Source organism: Scyliorhinus torazame, chromosome 3, assembly GCF_047496885.1.
Source record: "Scyliorhinus torazame isolate Kashiwa2021f chromosome 3, sScyTor2.1, whole genome shotgun sequence".
Lineage (NCBI taxonomy): Eukaryota > Metazoa > Chordata > Chondrichthyes > Carcharhiniformes > Scyliorhinidae > Scyliorhinus > Scyliorhinus torazame.
In genome coordinates this window covers 156,559,287-156,585,745 of record NC_092709.1, presented here as the reverse complement: position 1 = coordinate 156,585,745, position 26,459 = coordinate 156,559,287, and the positions used below count along the sequence as shown (strand labels likewise).

At 49.9% G+C, this 26,459-nt stretch overlaps 1 protein-coding gene across 5 annotated transcripts in view; it reads left to right on the top strand.

Moving 5' to 3' along the window:
* LOC140408776 (protein FAM184B-like) overlaps positions 1 to 26,459 on the top strand; it is a 496,156-nt gene that overhangs the window by 425,190 nt on the left and 44,507 nt on the right. For all 5 annotated transcript variants that reach the window (XM_072496452.1, XM_072496448.1, XM_072496447.1 and 2 more), the window contains one exon: positions 20,624 to 20,728. In XM_072496452.1, the coding sequence (XP_072352553.1) occupies positions 20,624 to 20,728 (105 nt within the window). The remainder of the gene's footprint in view (positions 1 to 20,623; positions 20,729 to 26,459) is intronic.

Here is a 26,459-nt window from a genome sequence, read left to right as displayed (position 1 = left end):
CACGTGGCCCACCCAAGTAGGGCATCCATGTTAGACCCACAGGAGGTCGGAGGACAGGGACCACAGAGCACATCACTGCAATGAATGGGTGGCGGAGTTAGAGGCCTCCCTCCCACCGGCGGGGCCAGGTGCGTGGTGTGGAAGGCAGAGTGTCGGTGGGAACAGCTGGGTGCAGGAGTAGGATCAAGAGGGGGGAGGGGGACTTGCTGGGGCAGGGGCTGCAGCGCAGGTCAGTGCCACCACGTAGCCCGGTGAACCTGAATGGTCACAAGAGTATTCACCATGCTAACATATCTGTCCTTTACACCCTCCAGAAAATGAATTTTGGAGTCCAGCCAGGAATGGTTGGCATCTGCCTGGCTGTCGCAGACCTGGTGGACGCACTGAGGCTGCATGAGCAGGAGCTGCTCAGTGTGGATACTGCAGAACAGGGGCCTGCTCCAGGGGAGCCAGCCATTGACGATGGAGAGCCGGCAGCACATCAGGCCAACAAGGAGGTGGGAAGGAGGCGTTGCATCAGGCGCTGTGTATACCAGCAGTACCAGTCATTCGAAGACCTGCTGGACCGAGCATGCCGCCAACGCCTACGGCTGAGCAGGGGGTTCATGCGACATACATGTCGTATTCTGGCACTCCTGGAACTGCGGGGGTGTGAGCGAGGACACCCGCTATTGGTGGCCAACAAGATGACAATCGTGCTGAACATTTACGTCACAGGGTCCTTCAAGGCACTGAGTGGGGACCTGTCTGGGATATCACAGACGTCCGTGTACATGGGCATCCACGCTGCAGTGTAACGAATGTCCTATATGCCTGGGCGGCACAGTTTATTACCTTCAACTTGATCCAAATCCACCAGGTTGCCCAGGCAGCAGGATTCGCCGCCATCGCAGGCATGCCCCAGGTCAAGGGGGTGATTGACAGGTCACATGTCCTCCTCCCATCACCGGCGCATGAAGGGGTGCCCTTCATCAATAGGAAGGGATTCCACTCCCTCAATGTGCAGATGGTGTGCAACCACCGAATGCACATCATGAACGTCTGCACCCACTATCCGCAGTGTGCATGACACCTTTGCCCAGGCTCACTCAACAGTTCGAGACACCTTTGAGGCACTCCCCCGGGTGAGGGCTTGGCTCTTCGGCGACACAGGTTATCCGCTGAGGTCATGGCAAATGATGCCAATCCGGAGGCTCCAGACCAACACGGAGAACTGCTATAACGATGCCTATGCATTGACCAGGGGCATCTTTGAGCGGAGCATCGACATGCTGAGGGCATAATTCAGGTGCCTGGACTGCTCTGATGGGGCCCTCCAATATAGCCCTAGGTGGTGGCATGCTGCGTCCTCCACAACAATGTGAAGCAGAGGGGCGACATGCTGGAGGAGAAGGTGGAAGAACGCCATGCCTCATCTGATGAGGACGATGCAGAGGATGGACAGGACATGGGGTCCAGTTAGGCACAGGAAGCCACACGATGTGTGCGCCAGGCCACCACGCACGGTACAACCTGATCGCGCCAAGTTTGCTGACAAGGGGCAGCCTGGCCACCATCAACTCAACCATACCATCCCACCCCCAAAGCCCACCCCACGGAGAAGCTCCCACTTCCTGAACTCCAACCCCAGCAACCCCACTCCCCTCCGAGCCCCCACCAGCTGCGCCACAGTGTGTTGGCCCTGGGTTGGCAGCATCAGTGGGACTGGTCCATGGGGAAGAGGATGATGATGACTCGCTCCACAATTGTCTGACAGCGTCTGACTCCCGCCCAGCATTACATACCACTGTCCTCCCGGGTGACCCCCTATGTATTTTATTTTTATTTTACTTTTATTTTCATGTACTAAATGATCTGTTTGATCTGCTCGCAGAAAAATACTTTTCACTGTACCTCGGTACACGTGACAATAAACAAATCCCTGCATGTGTGCAAGCCATTCCATCACATAGGCCCACAGATCTTCTGGGGGTAGAGCATGGGTGGGGTTGGGATGTGGGGGAGGGAGGGGTCGGGAGCAGAGCGAGTGAGCAGTGATGGGACACTTACCGGGTCGGCCCGCGCATCTCTGGCCCATGTCCCTGCCAACTCTAAGGGTGGGCACTGGGTGTACCTCCAACTGCCCTGGGTGCCCTGGTCCGTGCCACCCTCCAACACCCGCATGCCACGCTGCTGGCCTCCCACCCAGCGCACCCCCTGCACCCAGCCCATCCCTCACACCCTTTGGATAGAGGAACGAGGCAATTCGGAACTTCAGTGAACAGGTGTTTATTTGTGACAGTGCTATGTGCAATAACTGTGCCCTAGCCCCTAACGCTATCCTATTTGCTGCACCCTTGCCAGCTTAACTGGTGTCTAATTTCCTCACCTTACAAGTCCGAACAGCCCTCCTAGGAGGTCCCCCAGGTGGTACATCAGCCATGGAGGTGGCCTGCTGTGTTTCCCGCCGTGTGACCTGGGTCCCCTTTGGCGGCCATCCTCTGGATTGGCCGGCAGTATTCCAGGTGGCATGGTGTCCCCCTCTTCTGCCTGCTGCCCATCGGCTGAGCCAGGGACACATGGGGGGAGGGGGGGGATTCAGAGATGCTGCAGGAGTCCAGCTCAGCACCTCCTCTGCAGGTGTCACCCGCATGGACCCCATCACCTCCTCCTCCCTCGGGATGGGGGTGTGGCTGGAGTGAGTTCCAGGGGCTCTGCCATCACATGGCACTGCCAGTCCTGCAGATCTGCTCTCACATCGACCAGGGTCTCCATGCTTGCAGCCATCTGGGCCATGTTACTCAGCGACTGTGCCCCCTCGCCCAGTAATTGTATCTGACCCATCTGGGACCATGCACTGTCCCTCAGCCAGTGCCGGGCTAATGCTCTCTATGCCCACAGCCATGGTCCGTTGTGACTGGGCCACGCCCTGGAGTGCTGCCGCAATGTCCATGTGGCCCTGGTACATGGCTGCCTGTGACATGGCTGCCCTGTCCTGTGCCTCAGCCACCGTCTGGGCAATGTACCCCACGCACCTTTTTGCACCAAGGCCTCCACAGCGGACGCCACCCGTGCGGTGTTGGCCTATGTAGCACGCACTGTCGGCACTGCCTCCTGCGCCTGCAGGCAGTTGGACGCTGGATGTTTGCTGACACCCCCTCATGTCGTACTCAGCTCTGCACCTGTATCTCCAACATTGATGGGACCGCCCTTTCCAGAAACACTAGATCTGGACGGTAGCTGGTCCCTGGGTCAGCCCACCCTCCGACCATCCACCCTCTCGGGGGTTCCTGCCTTCACCTGTTGTACCACTGCATGTGTATGAGGTGCGCCAGATGGTGCCCCAGGAGCCTCTTGACTAAAATGTCCAACCGAGGTGAAAGTCTCTGGGATGGTGGGGGCTGTTCATGTCAGCAGTGACGAGGAGTCAGTGTCGTCCCCGGACATGTGCTCCGGGGTGTATCAGGTTGCGACTGGGGGGGTGAGGGACTTTGGACGGTCCTACCTCATTGCCAGCTGAGTCATGGGGATGCAGCGGGGGTGGGGTGAGGGGCATCTGCCGGTCCCGCATCGACGGGTGGTGACCCTGCAAGACACAAGACAAGATGGATGGTGAGATCAAGGGTGCGGGGGGTTACTCACGTGCCATAGGGACATCGCAAAACATTGGGGGCTCACTTGGTTGTTCGTGGCTGAACTCCGCCTCTGCGACTGCCCGCTCTGCCACCCCACTGACCAGGTGCAATGCCCTCTGCTCCGTGAAATTGAAGGGCCAGAGGCCCAGCGGACCCCCTCCAGTCTTCTCCTGCTCCTGGCGGTTGTGGGCCACCTTCTCCTGGGGGGGACAGATAATGCACAGTGGGAGACACTCGGACGCGGGCAGCACAGAGGGTCTGCAGCTACTGGCCTGTGTGCACGGGGTACCTGGATATGGTGGGCAGTATGGGTGTTAGCATGGGGTGTGGGGGGCTGCGGGAGGGTGGGATTCAGTCACCCTCGGGGAGGGGGGGATAGGTTATGGGAGTGTGGGACGGGTTGTGCCAGGGGCACAGTGGTGGTGACTAGTGATTCAACCTGGCTGGCCTAGGGGATTGCCCATCCTAACCCAGTGCGGCCTACCGGTCCACCTGTTCGGGGTTGCATGGGAGGGGGTCAGGGGTGTGGGGAACAGGTTGTCCCGCCTCACCTCTATGGTATTCAGCAGTATCTCTAGCTCTGCGTCGGCGCGTCTCTGGGCTGCACTTCGTGGTGCCACCTTCTTGGCTGGAGTGAGAGTGTGTGGGGAGTGGAGTGCTTATATGCAGCTCCAGATTCCCAGGCTCTCCAGTGCCAATCCTGACCCTGGCGAATCCGACAAGGGTATCAGTTGGACTCGCACTTGTTACATGTGGCGTGAGCGCTGGCCCATTAGCATGTTCTGAATGACTGCGGGATGGGTATCCCCATCGGGACTGTGGAACACACCCATTCAGTCCTGGCGTCAGCACTTATAGGATGCGATTTTCAGGAAAGATATCTAAGTGTTGGAGCGAGCGGGAATTGCCGCGAGCTTCCCAGCGCCTAGCCCAGCGAGGCCGGCAATGCTATTTGGTCCACTTAACTGAGCCTCATGGGCTTCTCGCCACAAATTAAAGTTCTGCAGCTGATTCGCCCTGGCCGGGCTCACCAGTCTCCCAGTAACAAGATCGAGCAGCACATAAGCTGCTCTTGCACAGCCACCCCCAGCTAGCTCACAACAATGGCACTGAGAAGACCAGCCCGTAGATTCGGGGACGTTGACCTGGGGAGGCTCCTAGACGCTGTGGATGCCAGGAGGGTTGTCCTGTTCCCCCAAGGGTCCAGGAGGGTCAGTCATAGGGCAGCAAATGCTGCCTGGAACGAGGTGGCGGGCAGCAGTGAGCTCAAGAAGGAGTGTGACCAGGAGGACTGGCCTCCAGTGCAGGAAGACCTCTCCCTCCCCCACGGTAGCTTCTACCACCCCCCTCCCCTTTCAACCTCCCCAACACTTCCTCACCCCTTCCCCCTTCAACCCCCCCAAGCCACCCTTCACCCAACCCCCCACCACCACCACTGTGAACCACGCATGTGGCTAACGATGGCCCCTCTGTGTTTTCTCAGGAAAAGTTCTCCCACATACGCCAGGAGAGGGCCCAGACTGGCAGAGGTGTGGCAGACATCAGGATCCTCACCACCTTGTGGAACGTGCCCTGGAGGTGACTGGTGTGGCCGAGGACAGAGGCGGTCACCCACGCAGAGGCTGGTGGGCACCACAGGGGTGAAGAACCACCAGGTCTCACCCGAGGACCTGTCAAATGTGAGTTATTATTGCCTTACTGACTGACCCATCCCTCTCACTGACCACATATCCATTCTCCCCTAGGTCCTCCACCCGGCAGAGCCGACCCATCCCGGCTGGCCCCCTCGCCTGACTCTGAGGAGAACACCTCGAAGGAGAGCTCCGAGGATGCAACTGTAATAATCATGTCACAGCTTCATCCCCACCCTCCACCAGCGCAGATACACACACCTCGGTAGGAAATGTTGGTGGTCAGGCTTCTGGGGCACAATCTGGTGAGCACCACACTGCTGCTGATGTACATCAGGTGGAGGCAGGAACGTCCAGGCGAGACAGCAGTCGGAGGGCTGCTGGATCCCAGAACCCAGCTGGGTCCCAGCCTGATGCTGCCTGTGGAAGTGGTCATCCCGGACCTGATGGAGACATTAGGGTGCAGCCCGCACATTCAGAGGAAGGAGTCAGCGTCACTTCAGCAGATCCATAGCCGCTTGGAGGAGTCCCAGAGGCTACGGACCGCAGGAGATGTCTCAGGCAATGTGTGGCACCGAGGCTAGGGGGGCGACCGCAGTGGAGAACCTTGTGCACGTCGGCACCATTAGCGAAGGTGTCCAAGGCATCGCCCAGTAGGTGGCGGCCATGACTGAGGGTCTCGACAAAATGTCTGCGTCTTTGGGGGTTGTGACCCAGTATCAGGCTGACCTTGATGAGGTTCTGCAGGACATGTCCCGCTCTCAGATGTGAATGGCCGAGGCACTGCAGAGCTTATCCCAGTCGCAAGTGGGCATCGTTGAGGTGCTTCTGAGCATGGCCCAGTCACTGAGGAACTTTGCTGAGGGCTAGCAGAGTCAGATGATGCAGGGGAGGGGCAGCCGGTGCCTGAACCAACTACCCCTCTGTTCCAAGGTGAACTCCAGGACCCTATAGACACCGAGCGGGAGGAGGCGGTGCTGGGTGCCAATGCGGACCCATCCCATGGAGTGACGAGGGTGGCCACCACTCCTCCGAGCTCCATCCCTCTGATGAGGCCGCGTCTCACAGACAGCACACGGAACAGGGCGGCCTGGCTGTGCATGTGCTGCCGACAAGAAAGCCGGGGCCCTCCAGCCTCAGAGGACACCCGCCAGGGGCATCGAAGGCCATGGGACGAGGTAAGCAGCTGGCTGCCTCCACCTCAGATGTGCATCCTAGGGACACACCTAGACGTAGCAGTAGAGCTAGGAGGGCAAAGCACATCGAGGATCACTGAGGGCACCAGGTCGGTGAGGGAGGGGGGAGGTGGGGTGGGTAGCAACATCGGGACGGTGGAGAATTGTCAAACAGAATAAACACCTTTGTGCATAACCAGTATGATGCCCCAAAACCTTGGCCCATCTCTCCAGACTTCTCCCCTTCCCTGTGGCACCCACGCACCCTCCAGCCATGGACATGTCCCCGGAGCTGTGTCCCGTCCCCTGGGTGTTCGGATGTTGGCTGCTGCGCATGTGGTGTTGCCCCCCGTAGTGTTCAAGCACAGTGTCCAAGTATGAAGATGTGATTGGGATGCTAAGCAATAACTCCCACATGATATATGGCCCCGCCCACCCACAGGATTCCACTTGGGTTGTGTGAAATGCACACTTAACCATGATTGCCAATTCCCTATTAGCAATAGCCTTGAGCCACATGGCCAGAGGCCTCGGTAGTCGTGGGGATATAGATGGTCAGTGGGGCGGGCAGGCAGGGACAAGGTTTGCCCCAGGAACGATCCAGGGGTTGGCACGTTGGTGCTGCGAGAGGTTGCCCCCTCCGGTTGCCTCCCCACCCTTCCTTGGCGGCCCATCCCTGCGGAGGGTTCCCCCACCCTCCCAGCAAGTTCAGGGGTGGCAAGTCCAGCACACCCGGGATCTCTGCCTGTGAGCAAAAATGGATACTCACCTCCTCGGCTCCCACAGAACCCTTCGGCCAGGTTCATGTTTCTCAAAAGAAGTACTAATCGACGCCAGCGTGATCACTTGCTGGGAAGGCCGCTGAATGACAGGAGGCCGTTGGATATGGGGTGGCCCTCATAATTGTACGGAAATGGGGCTTAAGTGGTGATCATTGGTTTCTCGCCTTGCGACAGTGAGATCTCGATTTCACCCTCGGGAGGGGGCCGGTTGCATCACAAACGGTTTGGCGCCTGGCGCAGTTCTCATTTTTGGCCTCTCCCACTATTCACCGGCCTCATTTTGCTTGAGCGAGAGTACAGCGAGGCCATAGAAACGTGCCTGTAGCCTCTCAAACGGAGAATTCCGCCAGACATTTATTTCGATCATCAGTTTCATCGCTCTGATGATAGCCACCATTTAAACTGCGGATCCTATGTGATAAATAGGGTCTGAAAACGCAATCACCACTCAAACAGAAATGTAAAAATGTATTTTCTAGTTCTATGATTCAGGGTTATCTCATTTGAATATTCAGGTGCGTCGAGCATATGGGTGAGGGAACTGAAGAGGGAAGGAGGCGTGAGTTGGCCGGGACAAATGAATTTTGAGTGCAGTCAGTCAGTAAAAGGCTGCTGTTGCTCACATAGCACTGCCTATATTTGGCCACGGAAGAGAAGGACACAGGCAGTGGGGCAGAGTTGCTAAAGTACACGGTTTGCAGAAGGGCATGGATGCGTAGGATCATGAGGAGGTTGCAGGGGAAAGGATTTTTGTAATTGGATCTAATCTTCAACATTATTTCAAATGGATGATGTGCATCAAAAGCATTGCTAAAGTACTCCAGTTGCAATATAGGGAGCAATTATTTCCAATGGTTGGGGAATCTGGGAGTAGGAGGCATAGTCATAGAATCCATACAGTGCAGAAGGAAACCAATCGGCCCATCGAGTCTGCACCGACCCTTTGAAAGACCAAGCCAGGCCCAAATTCCGCTTTATTCCTGCAATCCCACCCTAAGGGGCAATTTAGCATGACCAATCCACATCTTTGTGGGGGGAAACCTGAGCACCCGAAGGAAACCCACACAGACAAGGTTAGAACATGCAAACTCCACACAGTCACCCAAGACAGGAATTGAACCCGGGTCACTGGCATTGTGAGGCAACAGTGCTAATCACCGTGCTGCCCCTGGTCAATTAACTAGAGTTAGGTCTTTTGTGAATGAAATTAAGAATTACAAACCATTGTAAATTTTAAAACTGAGATTGATAGTCGTTTTGTATCCAATGTTATTAAGGGACATGGGGTAAAGGCAGGTGTATGGAGTGGGGGTGGATCAAGTTTCCTGATTTCTTTTTGGATATGTGATGCAAGGTCTTTAACTTCTTTTGAGTTATCTGGAATGAAAGTGCTAGCACTCCGTACCAAACAGCGCGCAGGTGCCACCTTTTTCGGCTAGCACATAGTCAAGTGCCATTCGATTTTGTAATGCCAGGTTCGAATTGCTCGCATTTCGTCAGAAATTTTTCCTCGGGCAGTGGCGGTGCAATCGGCTACGTTTTGTACGATGGTCGTTATTTTATTCAAATCATTGCCCATCCTCATTTCTCAATAGAAAGGAATAAATCTAGCATAAATTGCATCTCTTAAGGTAATGGAACGTTTATTTCTTCGAGTGGCTGGTTCTGAAACATGATGGAGATGAGGAAAATGACAGATAGCAGGTACTAAGTATCCTAAATAGCAAGATCCTGACCAGTATTTTGGGAGCCAGGAATATGCTCTATCATTGCAAATAAGTCCCATTATAAGCAGAGTATAAGTAAATATCTTTTAAGTACCAATGATCTGAGAATGTTTTATTATTTGTGAGGTTGTGTATGCCTGTTATTGTTGAGGACCGTTTAATTCTTTGCAATATGTCTTGAGTACATTTATAGACTGTGTTAATTCAATCTGGTGCTAGTCGTTGAAACTAAAATAAAACAGGACTGAAAAAATAGACACAGTAGTGTACACAGATACACAAACGTAGTTGACGACCAAAAAATTGGGTGTAAGGCTGAGTTTATGGCAGACATGACTCCTAAATTAGATTCAGAACCTTCAAATGGTAGAGAACTACTCCCCACAACGTCCAAGGGAGGTCGCGCTGTACCGGATGTCTCTATTGAAGATATATTGGGTGATTTTGGATCTTTCATTCGTAGACAACTTGGACTGTGTAAAATCTCAAGAAAAATTGAATCAAAATATGATATCCCCAGAGGACAGTGGTCCCTCGATAATATCAAGAGGGCATGGGGAAAATACACACGATTGCACGGTGAAGAACGCGCAAAATGGTCCCTTGCAATAATGGGACAGCTACGCAGACAACAAGACGTAACTACTAAAAATAAAAGTGATCGTGAGCTTAAGTCCACTAAAGATCAGCTAACAGCAGTTGTTGAAGAATTACGAGATGCAAAATCTAAACTTGAACAATGTGATCAGATTAAAACATTATTGGAAAATGAAACCTTTAAAGTTCAACAACAATCATTTCAAATTGATGAACTCCAAAAGAAAAATACTGACTCAGAATCCAAACTTCAATAGTTAATATCAGAAAATGATGGTCTTAAAAGTCAAAATTGCCAGTTACTTGTGGAAAAATGTATTTTGGAAAGTGACATGGACACCATGAAATGTCATAACAAATTACTGACAAAGTAACAGCACAAAAGCCTTCAAATCTGTCTTTAAAAAATCAGCTGAACTCTCCAAAGCAAACAGCGCCACGAAGAGTTGAAATGATTTTAACTGAAGCCCAAGATGTACCAGTGATATCTAAACAAAATCCTACATTATTGCAAGCTGCTACTGACATGAAAACAATCAATACACTGATCGAGGTTCCACAAGGGGTGTATGGCCAAATGAACTATCTGTCAAGGACACTTTTACCCCAGAACAAACCGTTATCTTACTCTGAGACTGACCACGAAATGCTGCTGGCCCCGATCCAAAAGCCTCTCATGGCAGCTTTTATAGACTGTGAGATTTTTAAACAAGAAAAGCCTGTACAGCGACGAACCTAATGGCAAACAAAGTGTAATACAACTTAACCCATTCAGTACCAAACAGCTTGGAGTTGAAGTGATAAAGACAACAGCCTGGGTTTTTAACCATTTAAAAGATTTATCATCAAAAAAACATTTTGTCACTGGTTTAAAACCAGAACTGTCTGCAGATTTAAACTTGATCCTGCCGACTACGCCAGTTGTAGAGATCTACCATGCTGATCTAGTGGCACTTGCGAACACTAAAACTCAGTAGAAATTTGAGTTAACACTTCTCGGGTGCAAATAAGAATCGTTTTATTTGTCTCTATCGATTACAATTGAGAATCATTTAAAGTCATATTCTCTAATAAGTCCGGCATGCAAAAGGACTCAAGAGAAGCAATTTCGTAGACAATTCAACTTTCAAATAATACAAAAATGATTTTCTTCCTTACGGCAAACAGCTTGCATTTACTTCGAGAGTCAGAGTTGGAAAGTGAAAGTATGAAAGATAGAGAGACAGCGAATAGTTAAGTCAAAGTATAGATTGGTTCATGAATGGAAAATGGTCGTATGAACTATCACGGTTATACCAAATCATATCAGACTTTAGCCACCTAGCTATACCCCGATGTAATCCTAATTGGTTTTGGTTAGAATCAAATAAGTTTCATTTGACAGTTAGCTGTCTGTCATTTAATATGCAACATTAACTTAAATGTATTCTTGTATGAGCTATGGAATGCGATTCAGCTCCCTTATCGCATACAGCTTGAACCAGTTTCTTGCTGACTTGCTTGTTAGGACAATGGTCTCTATGCTGTTGCCATGGAGCTTGCATTATCCTTGGGTTACTTTATCTTGTTAGCTGCATAGGAATGTCGTTTTTAATCTATAATGCTGTGTTCTGTTGAAGCTATGTTTTGAAATGCTGAATGTGTGTTTTGAAATGTCCTGAGGTTATGAGTGAGTTTTAAAATGGTATTTAATAGACTAGGGGCTTAATGCTAAATAGCTATCTTTTACCTATCACTTTTACCTGTAGAAAATAGTTGGCTTCTACAGAGTTAGGTTGCAGATGAGCCATGATTGCTTTGAATGGCAGAACAGGCATGAGGGACTGAATGGTCAACCCCTTTCATCCAGCACTTTTCTTTCTGAACAAATTGAAGTGTCCTTTATGACATCAGCTGTATGGTGATGTGGAACTTGTGGAAAACAATCCATAACTTCCGATTCCCGGGGCATTGAACCTTGAGGGTGGACAACGATGTACTTGGATCCCTCCCTGGACATCATCACATAAGGATTGCGTGGCAGTTGCCCAGGAAGCTCAACCTTCCGTTGGACAATTACTCTGCATTGGGAACCATCCAAAACTCAGATTTAAATCGCAGTCTTTGGATTGTTCCAACTGTCATACAATAATAGTACCCATGGAAAATATAGAAGAATTAAAACCACTTCTAACTCTTGAGTAACTATAATACTCTTCCCTCGACCACCCCATGAAGCTCCCCGACTACCCCTACACCAACCCCTGACTACCGCCCCATATCCCGTACTCCACTCCCGACCACCATCTCACTCCCTGACTAGGCGCCCACTGTTTCAACTACCCTACTGACACCCCACAGGACCCATCCCAGTCACCCCCCAACTCTTCCCACTACCCTTCTGCACTTCCAGCAACCCACTGAGCTCCTGAAAGGCCTACCACCTCACTGACTGCCCTTTAAAATTCCCAATTGCCCCCTTGAATACCTTGACTGCTCTCTCAACTATCCACCCCAGTCGCCCACCTGACACCCTCCCAACTACTCCCCATTCTCTAAATACCCTCACAACCCCCAACTACCATCCTGATCAACCTCACCAACCAGCCACCTCCACTGACCAGTTGATCCCCCCACTGATCACCCGACCTACCCCCGACCACTGAATCCCGCTAATCACCACCCAACCCTTATCCTACCTGCGCCCCATTCTACCCACTTACCTCGACCAACCCTCCTGGACACCCAATCCTCCCATGACCAACTGATCCCCGCCACTAACCACCCCACTTCTCCCGCTGACTACTCAACACCCCCACTGACTACCCAATTTTCTCACTAACTACCCCACTCTCCAACTGATCACCTGACCCCCCCAACCACCTGACGCCCCCAACATGCCCCTTGACCACTCAACCCCTTCCATGACCAGCCAACCCTCTTCCTCCCCACTCTACCTGCGACCACCCCCCACCCGCTGGTTTATCAAAGTGATAGACATTTAAACTGACCTGCTTTAGGGCATCTAGTGCCTTAAAAAAGGCGGCATGGCTTTGTTTCCATCGACTCTGCTGCCCTTGACAGAGGGCCTCAGGAACCTGCTGCGGTGCACTATTCCCATCCACCCCGAGTAAGAAATTGGAGAGAAAGATGTGGCTGCATTTTAGTGTAAGTGAAGTGGAGTAGTGGCAATCCGACTGTGATTTAACACTCCATAGAAGTTATGGCCCAATAGGGTCAAATGAAATTGATTTGTGCCATAAAATTCCATAGTACAAAGTTCGCCACAGCAAGAATATGTATAGAGAACTCAGGCATATGGCCACATCAATCGTTTATCATCCATGCCCCAATATTCCTGATTGTGCTTTCAATGCACAAAACTCTGATTCAGAATGCTGAAGGCTTTCCTATTAAGGATATCAGATCAGTTACGTTTTGACTGAAGAATGGTCTTCTGAGCTGTACTCCTGAGAAACAAACAGTATTTACTTTGTCCAGCCTAGCTGAGAATTTTCAGCATCAGCAATTTTCAGAAGCTATTTTAATCCTTGGAATTTTATTGTCAAATCAGTGCAGTGACAATTTCTCCTTATTCTTGGCAGTTTAGATTGAGGAAGCTTTAAGTACAGAGCCAAATCCCTCTGTTTAACTGGAGGCATTGTTCCTATCTCATATTAAAATCTTCATTTCCAGCCATTCTACAAAGTTCCTCATAACAGGCCATCAGCTAAAGTTGAAGCTCATGAAATTGAGAACAAATTATTGGCTTGAATAGGAGATTGGCTGAGGAACAAAAGTCAGTAGGGATAATGAGTAGGCATTCTATGTGACAGGGTGTGATTAGTGGTATCCCACCGGGATCTGTGTTAGGGCCTTAACTATTCACTGTATTCATTAACAATTTCAGCGGGCCACATATCCAGGTTTTCCATGACACAAAGATCGATGGCATGGTAAGCATCCTTGATGGAAGCACAAAATTAAAGAGATATTAATAAATTAAATGAATGGCCAAAAATGGTAAATGGAATTCAATCGGATGAATTCTCCACTTTGCAACGCTGGCAGTGAGAATTGCAATCGGACAGAGAATAATGCGCAATGGAAAATTTGTGATTGCACCCAGCGCAAATTTCGATGCCATGCTCCAGTCTCTCACTGGCGGCCTTATTGAAGATTACGCCCCACGCTGGCAGGTCCATGCAAAACTGTCATTGGCATGGGTTTAAATCTCATTAGCGGGTTGGATACTTCATGCTCCACCTCTCCGCGAAGCTCTGCCCTTTTAGGCAGAAGTCACATGGGTATGAATTGGTGCAAGTATTTACAAGCGAGGCCTGGGCATCGTGGCTGTTGAGGGGGAGCGAGAAGGTAAGAAAACTCCAAAATTGTCGGGCTTGCTGGGGGTGGCTGCCTGGATCGGGGGAGGAGCAGGGAACGACTTGGTGCCAAGTCTGTGGACTTGGGGTGTCCCTCTTGGGATTGGGATGGCCAGGCTCAGATCGCCATTGTTGCAGTATGTGGATTTAAATGCACCCTTTTGGTGCTACTTACAGGCCACTGTGTGTTCACTCTGCTGAGTGCTCACTTTGTCCTGTAAATGTTCAGAGAGCCTCTGGTCATCTGGGGAACCACCCATGCCGCCACCCAGGAAACCTCAGATCCCAACTGAATCACCAACTGGATGGGTGTGGCCAAGCCCAATCAGTGGAACACTCAGTGTACTCAACATTCCCCACTGCATGGGAATGACAGAGGTTACCCCAAACAAAGGACACATACACCGAGGCCCTTTGGCACCCACACTGGTTCACTGCCCCTCTCAGGGCAGAGGCCTCACCAGTGACACTATCAGATAGCACACTCCTCAGGACTAACAGCTGACTCCAAGTCCTGCCTGTCCACCGCTCCGCTGCTCCCACCCATCCTGCCCCCGGCTAGGAAAGCTGACCAGTTCTATGTTGCAACTTGTGTGTCATACCCAGGGCCCATATCACACTGCAGCTAAGCTTCCAGCAGACGCACACTTCCCTCGCTCACCCCCATTTGTAGGACCTGCCCAAACACAAGCCTCTAAGCATGGAGGCGATTGGTGGCACACGGTGACCTTCTCCACTGTGCAACCAGTTGCCACCCTGCTGGTGGAAAAGCACTAGGCCCACCCAATGATGACACCCACAATAGATCCCACTGAGGAGACAGGACAGGGGCCGTAGAGCCTATTACTGACACAGGTTGCAGCACCATTGTATCCTTGTGGACAGGGACGGGAGGTGAAGATAGAGGATCTCCACATCACAGGCCAGGTGCCACTCACTGTTGGGAACAGAGGCGCTGTGCCGACGGCAACATATCGCGTGGCCCCGGGTGAAGGGTAGGAGGGGAACATGTTGAGGGTGGCGCTGCAGTACACCTCAGGATCACCATGTAACCTGATGGTCAGTGGAATACTCATCTTGCTAACATTTCTGTCTCTAACCCCACCCCTGCAGAGAATGAATTTCAGTGTACAGCCAGCCAAATGCTTGCTATCCACGTGGCCTCTGCTGCCGTTGGGATGCATAAAGGCAGGAGGAACTGGACCAGCTCAACAGGACTCTGCACAAGAGGAGCTGGCCCCAGAAGAGCAAGGGCCAGGTGGTGGGGCTCAAGTGCAAACCTTCCAACAGGCCGAGGAGGAGGTGTAAAGGAGCCCTCACATCAGGGCACATACATACCGTTCACGCCTGCCCTTTGAGGAGCTGCTGGACCGTCTGTGCCACAAAAGACTTGGCTAACCAGCGAGACAGTGCGCCACCTGTGCCATTTGGCAGCGTACCTCACACCACTCGAGCTTGGAGGAGGACACCCACTCCTGGTAGCCGTCAAGGTGATGGTCGTCCTGAACTTTTATGCCGCTGAATCATTCTAGGCTCAAGCGGGGACTTGTGTGGAATTTTGCAAATGTCCGCACACAGATGCATGCTGTGACGGATTCCCTATGCGCCCAGCCATCAGACTACATCACCTTCAATCTGGACAAGGACCACAGGATGCCCAGGCAGCAGGATTCACCACCATCGCTGGCATGTTCCAGGTCCAGGGGGTGATCGATGAAATGCATGTCTCCCTCCGAGCACCGGTTCATCAGGGGGTGCCCTTCATCATTAGGAAGGGGTTCTATTCCCTGAATGTGCAGTTGATGTGCGACCACCAGCTGCACATCATGCAAGCCTGCGTCTGATATCCAGGCAGCATGCAGGATGCATTCATTCTGGTGCACTATGAGGTTCTTGGCCTCCCTTGGGTGGGAGATTGGCTCTGAGGCGACAAGGGTTACCTGCTGACGTCATGGCTGATGACACCTTTGTGGAGGCGCCATATCAACTTAGAGACCTGTTATAATAACGCCCATGCAGCCACCAGGAGCATCATCGAATGGTGCATTGGCGTCCACAAGATGTGTTTCTGATGCCTGGATGACTCTGGTGGGGCTCTCCAATAGAGCCCCAGGAGGGTCTCATGCATCATACAGGCCTGCTGTATCCTGCACAACATTGCACAGCAGAGGGGCGACATCCCGGAAGAGGAAGAAGAACGGCAGGCCTCATCTGACGAGGTGGGTGACCAGGACAATCTGGGCATTAAGCCTGAGCTGGCAGGGCAGGCCGCCCAATGTGTGACCCAGGGCCGGCACACACGGGAAAACCTCATCACCTCCCAATTTGCCAAATAAGATGCCTGGCCACAGGCAGCTCCACCGCCCCGTCCCACCTCTACATGCATCCCCCCCATCTCCCACACTTTAAAATTAAACCCCCACACATGTGGGCGGCACGGTAGCACAGTGGTTAGCACTGTTGCTTCACAGCTCCAGGGTCCCAGATTTGATACCCGGCTTTGGGTCACTGTCTGTGTGGAGTCTACACGTTCTCCACGTGTCTGCATGGGTTTCCTCCGGGTGCTTCGGTTTCCTCCTACAAGTCCTGAAAGACGTGCTGTTAGGTAATTTGGACATTCTGAATTCTCCATCTGTGTACCCGAACAGGCACCGGAATGTGGCGGCTAGGGGCTTTTCACAATAACTTCATTGCAGTGTTAATGTAAGCCTACGTGTGACAATAAAGATTATTATAAAATCCTCTACACCCAGAATCAGCCCATCCCTACCACCCATCAGACAGAGGTTAGAGGCAGGTCGGATTGTTGGTACAAAAGTAATTATTGGTGAGTATATACATTGTTATGCCCTAACACCTAACTGTTACCTATGTGCTACACCCAGACAACTCAAGTGTTACTTAACTTTCTTATCATATGTGCCTACCGCTCCTTCTAGGTGCCATCTCAGACAGCACTTCAGAAGTGGAGGCAGACTGCTACATGTCTTGCTCTCTGACCTGTGATGCCCTTGGCGGGTGTCCTCTGGAGAACCTGGGCCCGGTTGACTGTCAGGTGTCATGTGTCACCCTGTTCTGCCCTCTTGTTGGCTGGAATGAGAGTGTGTTGTGAGTTAAGTGCTTATAACAAGCTCCAGTTTGTCAGGTTCTTCAGTGCTAATTCAGGCCCCAGCAAATCAGACACCAGCGGGAAAGGGAATTGCTCTCAATTCACATGGGCAGAGTGCTGGCCCATTGGCAGGTCCTAAATCGCTGAACGAATAGTGCCCCCAATGGAAACATGAATCGCACGCAATTCAGTTCCTGCGGGAGTCTCCCAAACGGAGAATCCAGCCCAATATGGACAACTGTGAGGTTAGCCACTTTGGATCTAAAAAGGTTAGAATCGGATACTTACTAAATGGTCAAAGGCTAAAAGCAGTGGAGGTCCAAAGAAATGTAAAGGTCCATGTACATAAATCATTAATAAATGCACAAATCATGAACAGGCACAAAAGATAATCAAAGGCTAAGACTTTTATATCTACAGGACTAGAATCATGCTGCAGCATGACTAGATCACATCTGGCATATTGTGTTAAGTTTGAGTCACACATCAGGATATTGGCACTGGCAGGAGTGCAGTCTTGATTTGCTAGAGTTTGCTGGACTCATAGGGTTAAATTACAAGGATAGATTTCACAAAATAGGGTTGTATTTGGAATTTGGAAGAACAAGCAGTTCAGAGTGAGAAGGCCATTTTCACGAGCCTAGAGGGATCTGATCAGGTGAATAGGGAGAAATTATCTATGTTGGTTGGGAAATTCAGGACTAGGACATAGCGCCTAAAATTAGAGCCAGTCATCACAACAGCGAAGTTAGCAACATTTCTACATACACGAGTTGGTAGAAGTTTGGAATTTCCTTCCGCAGTTGATATGTGGGTCAATTATTAAGTTTAGAACTGCGATTGATAGATTTCTGTTTTCTCTGGAACAAAGGTCAGGACCAAGAGCTAGAAAGTGGGTTTAGGCTGGACATCTCCTTCTCGCCAAAACCGAGATGGTGGAGTGAATGTCCTCCTCCTGTGCTGTAAATGTCTATAATTCTGAATTTATCAAAAGTATCAAGGATAAGGGGCAAAGGTGGGTATATGGAGTTAACTGATCAAGCACCGCATTGAATGGTAGAATTGATTCAAGGGGTTAAACAGCCTTTTTCTGATCATCTGAGATGAATTCTCTGCTCTCCTCTGCTAAGACCAGGGGCTGGATTCTCCGATTCTGGGGCTATGTCCCCGCGTTGGCGTGGGAACGGTGGTGTTTTACGCCAGAAAAACTGGCGCAAAACGGCCACCGATTCCCCGTTTTGCTGGGGACCAGCAGGAAATCCGTGTAAAGCACCCGTCTCCAGCTACCGATACGCCCCGTGAATTGCCGGGTCCGTGGTCACGCAGGCGCCTGGCGGCGGCCTACAGCGGCCATGCCATGCTACATGGCAGGCCCGCAAAATAGTGCCCCCCCTTTGGCTGGCTCGCGCGCCCCAGACCTGACTCCCCACAGTGCTCCCAGCCCCGAATAATACTGTCCCCCGTGCCCGTGGATCGGTCCTCCCCCGACTGTGGCGGCGCTGAACTGAGTCTGGAACTGCCACCTTGAGTTCCCGACAGATGAGGCCACATGCGAGAGACGCCGTCGGGAATTCAGCCGGTCGGGGGAGGAGCATGCGGGGGCAGGCCTCAGGCAATGTCCCGATTTGGTCGGAAACTTGGATTTTCCGGCTCTTTGTCAAACGCGATTTTGCCGTTGCCGACCAGAGAATCCAGTCCCAGGAACCTTATTGGGTGGAAAATCCCACATTGCGCCCCAAAATGGGTTTGGTGTCAGCAGCAGGCCTGTACCCAGTCTCTGGTGCCACCCCTCCGGCCACAGTGGGATTCCCACTCTGGAATGAACATGCAGACAGCTGATATGAATTCATTTGCATGTGATTAACGGGCTGGAAGCCAGAATCTCCAACCCTCTGTTCTTCTCTGCGCCCCGCCCCCCCACCCCCACCCCAAGCAGGAACCCCACCGCTTTGGTGAAAGTTTGGACAAGTGCTGTCCTGGTATGCTGGTCCCTGAGGGGGGGGGGGGGGGGGGGGGGTCATCCCATTGCTCATGTGCTGCCAGACTGTAGAGGGAGGATCTCCCAAATCTCCTGGGGATTGACCCTGGGACCCTTCCCTGGGATGGTGGTCCCATATCTGAACTGCCCCTTTCAGCCCTGGGCAACCTGAAGATCACTCTTGGCATGGTGATCTCCAGCAGCCCTCTGTCAAAGTCCTGGTCTGACCTTTTAAACTTTGGGGTGGCCTTCTCACTCTGAACTACTCTCCCTGACAGTTGATGAGCAGATCAGACAGTTCATTGAAGATGCAGTCCAGAAAGACTTTCCCTTTCCTCACATCTGCTCCCTCAGCCCTATGCTTTTAAAACTCCTGCTTTTTGAAGTATCTCAGCCTGCCTAGAAAGCCCACAATACTTAAAAAGCCTTGTAATCCTCTGAGATACTTTGAAATGCTTAGCATTCATTCAATTTCACAATGCAGTACCTTTAACTAGCCTTTGATTAGCAGCGTAATGGTTTAAACACAGCATGTTTACTTATCTTCACACTTAAATGCCATTAACCCAATGGAGTCTATCCTAGAATCCCTCAAAGTTTATAAGCAACCTTGTTCTGATTGACAGCTGCTGGCCACTTCAACAATGCTTCGTGCTTTCTGCGCTTAGAAAAGAGCTGTTCAGAGTTAGAAGATGACGTCATAGGTTAAACAGGTCAGACCAGGATGATAGTTTGAACAGGGAGCTGCCTAAGATTACCATGCCAAGAATTATCTTCCGGTTGCCCACAGCTGGAGTGGCAGTCCAGATACAGGACCCCCATCTCATGGGAGGGTCCTGGGGTCAACCCCTTACCCACAGCCTGAGCCCACCCACCCTCAGGATTCTTGGGGACACTCCCTCTGAAGCTTGGCAGTGACAGATGTGCAATGGGCTAACCTCCTTGATCGCCCTTGGGGTACAAAACATCAGCTAGGGTGTCAGTGCCATGGTGTCAGGAGGCAGAGCCTGAAGGGGGACTGCAGGTGTCAGGTCACCGTCATGCATGTGTGGTGTGGTTCGATAACTCTTATGCATGCATGGTGTTGGAGGGGACAGGACTGTTAATCCGATGGTGGGGAAGGGATGATGTCCCTCCTTGATGAGGGTTGGGGGTGCTCTCAGTGTCAGCGGGGGTGTCAACATTTGCGTTCTAAGGCAGAGGGTGTCCTGCCTCTGGACGCTGATATGGGGCACTTGTTCAAAATGACAACCCAAGACCAGTAAGTGTAGGAAAATCAATGTGTTCACCGCTAAGCATAATTGTACATAGTAAAGGTATGAGAATATCACCTTTGTGACACTCCTAGCACCAGCAGGACACAGTTCTGATTCTCCGCTGGCGGGAAACCCGTCTTAAGTTTCTAAAGTGTCAAAAATTAAAAGTGCTCGATCCGTGCAACTGTTTTGTAACTTTTTATTTTGTCAATTAGAAGTCTCCTTGCAATCCTGAACTAGGTTCTGAGTTTTTTATTCAGAGTTTTCAATTCTGGACTAAAATTTATCATGAAGATTTTTATACTAGAAAAACTTTTTCTGGCTTAAGTTAGTTTATTTGTAAATTCATTCATTTTGAAAAAAAATAATCATTGTACTGTATTAAATTGACAGGATGAAAGAAGATTTCAGCAAATAGCCATGGCAAACAGTGAAAGTAACATCAGTAGATCTTTTTCCAGAAGTCCTCATACTGGAAGCTTCACACCCACCATGAAGGTAAAATAGTTTTCATTTGTTAAAATATCTGGAAGGCGTGATACAAATCTTTTATCCTACTACTATAGCAAAATCTACTTGATTTTGAAGTAAAAACAGAAAATGCTGGAAATGCTCAGCCTGACGGCATTTGTCTGTGTGTGTGTGTGCGCGCATAGTGTGTGTGTATGGTGTCTGTGTATAAATATGGGTAGTGTGTGTGTATGGTGTATGGATATGTGTGGGTGTGTGAGGAGCGCATCCTCTCTCCAAATCACTTGGAATTCTAGCAATTGGCCTAACTTCCAGAATTTAAAGTTCCACTATGGCTGAAAGGGAAGATATTATTGAAGAAGAGGAAGAGCAGCTTGGTGACAATGAAGGCCCCAGCCGAATGCTGGTCTACTAACTTCAGTGACAGGAAGTGTGAAGTCCTACTGCAGGAGATCAAGTAAGAAGAGTTGTGGTCTGTTTGGTATCAACAGCTTCAATCTGCTAACGTTATTGGCTTCAGCTAGTGAGGGGAGGTAGCAGTGGTGGTTAGCGTAATTTCCTCAATATCCTATGCATGCAACAAAATGTTATATTTATATAACATCTTTAATGAATAAAAATGTAAGAAGTTTAGTTACCTAATGCACACTAGATGGCGTACCCATACTCTCTTACAAGTCTCCTCACCATTCACCCTTTCTGTGATCCACAACTTCAGAATAATACTGTATGAAATGCCCTCTTACCGACTACAAATGGCCTTTTCCTCAACCTCGGTCCCCTGTGAAGCCAGATCTAGTATATTTTGTGGCACTCTCATTCTCTAATTCATTCCCACTCTGAACTTTGGCCTCTGACACTGTTCCACTTAAGCATAATGCCAGCTGAAATAACAGCATAATATCTTTCTACTTGGTATTTTACAGCTTTAATATTTAGTTTAAGAACTTCAGACTATAATCATCATTGTCGGCTGTCCTTCGGTTTGATGTTGATGTCAACTCAGGTTCATGCGTTTCTGTTATGGGCCTTCTTGTGACTGAAAACATACTTTTGAGCACATGAGCATGCTGCCCCACGAAGTAGCAAATGTTTCAAAAGTGGAACCTTTGTTTACACTTATTTCACAATTTCACCCCAATATTTGCTTACTCTCTTATTTTCAAATTCTTTTTCAAACTATGGATCTTTTCATTCAGCTCAGCAGCTACTCTGGTGATTTCAGTTGTCTTTTCTTCAAAGTTTATCTGTGGAACTCTTATTCAAATTTAACAAGTTCACTTGGACATCCAGTTCCTTTCAGAATCTTTCTTCCATAGTCACTCCTTAGACTCTTTCGATTCACTCACTAGATCCTCAGTCGGTTTATTAGAATTTTCCTTATCTGCTTTCAAAGTTTTGCTTCGCTCTTCCGTATTGCGCACCTCATCCTTCATGTTCTTCAAATTGAATCGAAGTTCAAGAATTTAATCAGTTTTGATTGTTAATTCTGCATTCAACCAAAAGTTCTGATTCATCAGTACTTACTGTGGTTGCAGGTATTTTTCACGATATTTAATAAAGACTTCTATTACTTGAAGTTCATCAAGTTCTAATTGAAGATCTACTTCCTGTGATCGACATTTCAGTGTTCTTATCAGTTCTCTTTTTTTAATTAGCAAACTCATATTTTGTACGTGAATATTGGTTCTCTGCACTGAATAGTTTTCTCTTAGCAAATCCTAATTCCTTTATGCTATCCTCAGGATCACATTTTGTCATTGCACTTCTGCTAATTGTTTCTGAGACTCTTCATGCTCCATTTTGCAAACGTCTGCATTCACTTGGGAATGCTTTAGAAGTGGTGGTGAAGTCTTTTCCTGACTGTTGAATTGGAGATTCAAGTTTTCTACTTTTTGTTGCTCCTGTACGCAACAATTCTTTATCTTCTCCTTTCCCCCTTTGGTTCGAACGCAACAATTCTTTATCTTCTCCTTTCCCCCTTTGGTTCCAAAACTGTGTTGTTCAGTAATGTTTTAATTATCTCAAACTCTTCAACACAAATTTACTATAACCATATTCTCTCTTTTAATGCTTAAATGTCTCATTGCAGCATGGCATTTTCCTCCAGGAATATAGAACATTGTTGAGTCTTCTTTGCCAACTGGCTCTTCAGTTCATTCACAATGACATTAAACTCCTGTTTCGGTACTTCCGGTGTCAGCCATAGTCTGATCGGTCACGCACAAGGTGGCTCCTGCTTGGAGGTGTTAGTTTTGGACTTTTCTGGGTGATGGGTGACCTTTGTTCCTCTGTTTAAGAAGGGTAGCAAGGATAATCCAGGGAACTACAGGCCGGTAAGCCTTACGTCAGTGGTAGGGAAATTACTGGAGAGAATTCTTTGAGACAGGATCTACTCCCATTTGGAAGCAAATGGACGTATTAGTGAGAGGCAGCACGGTTTTGTGAAGGGGAGGTCGTGTCTCACTAACTTGGTAGAGTTTTTCGAGGAGGTCACAAAGATGATTGATGCAGGTAGGGCAGTGGATGTTGTCTATATGGACTTCAGTAAGGCCTTTGACAAGGTCCCTCATGGTAGACTAGTACAAAAGGTGAAGTCACACGAGATCAGGGGTGAGCTGGCAAGGTGGATACAGAACTGGCTGGGTCATAGAAGGCAGAGAGTAGCAATGGAAGGATGCTTTTCTAATTGGAAGGCTGTGACCAGTGGTGTTCCGCAGGGATCAGTGCTGGGACCTTTGCTGTTTGTAGTATAGAAAATGATTTGGAGGAAAATGTAACAGGTCTGATTAGTAAGTTTGCAGACGACACAAAGGTTGGTGGAATTGCGGATAACGATGAGGACTGTCAGAGGATACAGCAGGATTTAGATTGTTTGGAGACTTGGGCGGAGAGATGGCAGATGGAGTTTAATCCGGACAAATGTGAGGTAATGCATTTTGGAAGGTCTAATGCAGGTAGGGAATATACAGTGAATGGTAGAACCCTCAAGTGTATTGAAAGTCAGAGAGATCTAGGTGTACAGGTCCACAGGTCACTGAAAGGGGCAACACAGGTGGAGAAGGTGGTCAAGAAGGCATTCGGCATGCTTGCCTTCATTGGCCGGGGCATTGAGTATAAGAATTGGCAAGTCATGTTGCAGCTGTATAGAACCTTAGTTAGGCCACACTTGGAGTATAGTGTTCAATTCTGGTCGCCGCACTACCAGAAGGATATGGAGGCTTTAGAGAGGGTGCAGAAGAGATTTACCAGAATGTTGCCTGGTATGGAGGGCATTAGCTATGAGGAGCGGTTGAATAAACTCGGTTTGTTCTCACTGGAACGAAGGAGGTTGAGGGGCGACCTGATAGAGGTCTACAAAATTATGAGGGGCATAGACAGAGTGGATAGTCAGAGGCTTTTCCCCAGGGTAGAGGGGTCAATTACTAGGGGGCATAGGTTTAAGGTGCGAGGGGCAAGGTTTAGAGTAGATGTACGAGGCATGTTTTTCACACAGAGGGTAGTGGGTGCCTGGAACTCGCTACCGGAGGAGGTGGTGGAAGCAGGGACGATAGTGACATTTAAGGGGCATCTTGACAAATACATGAATAGGATGGGAATAGAGGGATACGGACCCAGGAAGTGTAGAAGATTGTAGTTTAGTCGGGCAGCATGGTCGGCACGGGCTTGGAGGGCCGAAGGGCCTGTTCCTGTGCTGTACTTTTCTTTTTCTTTGTTCTTTGTGGATGAAGTGGAAGGGGGTGGTGGTTTCTCAGAGTGGAATGTCGGTGAGGTACCAGACCTGACAAAAATCGGTGAGAGCCTTGGCTCGGGGGTTGGAGGACGCTCATGGCACAGCACCTTTAGAAAAGATGGCAGAGGGGGAAGGGTCTTCGGCGTCTGCCACCCTGCCTGTGGAGCAGTTGATGGACTTTATTAAGGGGGATTTTCGTCAGGGTGATTAGTCTGGTAGCCCCACTTTGCGGGACTTTGGACCGTGTGGAGAAGCATTTGGAAGCGCAAGGTGCGACCATCCAAGAGGTGGGAAGGGTGTTGTTGGATCATAGTGACAGGATTGTTTTGTTGAGATGGCAATGCTGGGGGAGGCTTAAAGGTGTTGCTTGCAAGGGTGAATGACCAGGACATCGGCCCAAGTGGCAAAACTTGCAAATCGTGGGGTTGCTGGAAGAAGTGGAGGGAATGAGTGCCACGGCCTATGTCTCGAGGATGTTCGAGAAGTTGGTGGAGGAGAAGGTCTTTGATAAGGCCCAGAAGGTGGATCGTGCCCATCGGTCCTTGAGAGAGAGGCCAAGGGCTGGAGAGCTGCTGAGGGCGGATTTTGTGCACATGCACAAATTCCAGGACAAAGAAAAGATTCTGAGGTGGGCCAGGGCGACTCAATACTGTAGCTGGAAAGGGAATCGGATCTGCATTTACCAAGACATTGGGGGTGACCTGACCAAGGGACAGGAGGGGTTTAACAAGACCAAGGCAGCCGTCTTTCGGAGCAAGGTTCAGTTTAAGGTGCTGTACCTGGCCAAACTTTGAGTGATTTTCCAGGGCAGGGAACAGTACTTTTTGACATCGGAGGAGGTAAATAACTTTGTCATGGAGCATGGGTTGGGGGAGGGCTCGTGTTGGAACTTCTATATGGATTATGACTTATTATGTTTACGCCAATATTTGTCTGCAATTGATATGTGGGGCGTTTCAGCACATGTATGCCTTTTATTGTTGTTGTTTTGTTATTACTGATACATTTTTAAATTGTGGTATGTACATGTAATATTTGGTCTGTGGTCGGTGCTTTATTTCTGCACAAGGTGGTTTGGGGGGTGGATTGAAGAGGGGACAGTATGGAGGAAGCAGAGCTGGGGGCGGGGTAGGTTGGGTGGGGTCCTTTGTTCGGACCTCCAGATGGGAGTCGCCATGCTAGCCGGGTATGCTAGTGAACGGAAGCAGTGTGGGAGTGGGGGCTGCATTGGAAAGCCCAAGCTGGGGGACGCGAGGGGAGTGGACTGGTGACCCAGTTGGGTTTTTGGCTGGTATTTGGGGAGGAGGGGACCATTTTGGACTGGCCCAGGTTAGTGAGGGGATTTGGGCAGATTTGGGCTGGGCAATTATGGTGTACCTTAGCAGAGGTGGCAGTCAGGAAGCCCCGGTGAGGATTATAATGTGGAATGTGCGCAAGTTAAGTGGTCCGAATAGATGGACTCATGTGTTTGCACATCTAACGACTCTGAGGGCAGATGTGTTTTTCCTACCGGAGACACATCTATGGGTGAAGGATCAGATGCGGTTAAGGAAGAGATGGGTGGGGCAGATGTTCCACTTGGGGTTTGATTCTAAGTCGAGGGGGGGTGCTGTGATACTGTTCAGTAAAAGGCATTTTGATAGCCAGGGAGGTGCAAGACCGGGGGATAGGTTTGTGAAGGTGAGTGGGGTTTTAGTGGGGCACTGGTGGTTCTAGTGAATGTTTACAAGCCCAATTGTGACAATGTGGAATTTATGAAGAAGTTGCTGGTGTCCATCCCGGATGAATTCCCATCAGTTGATTGTGGGGCATGATTTTAACTGTATATTGGACCCTTGGGTGGATAGATCAAGTCCCAAGCCAATGGCTGGGTTGTGGATTGTGAGGGAGTTGGGGTATTTATGGACCAGATGGGGGGTGGAGTGGACCCGTGGAGATTTAGGCATGGAGGAGAGAGGGAATACTCCTCCTCGCATATTCATCAGGTATACTCCTGCATCGATTTAGTTGTGGTGGAGAAGGCGG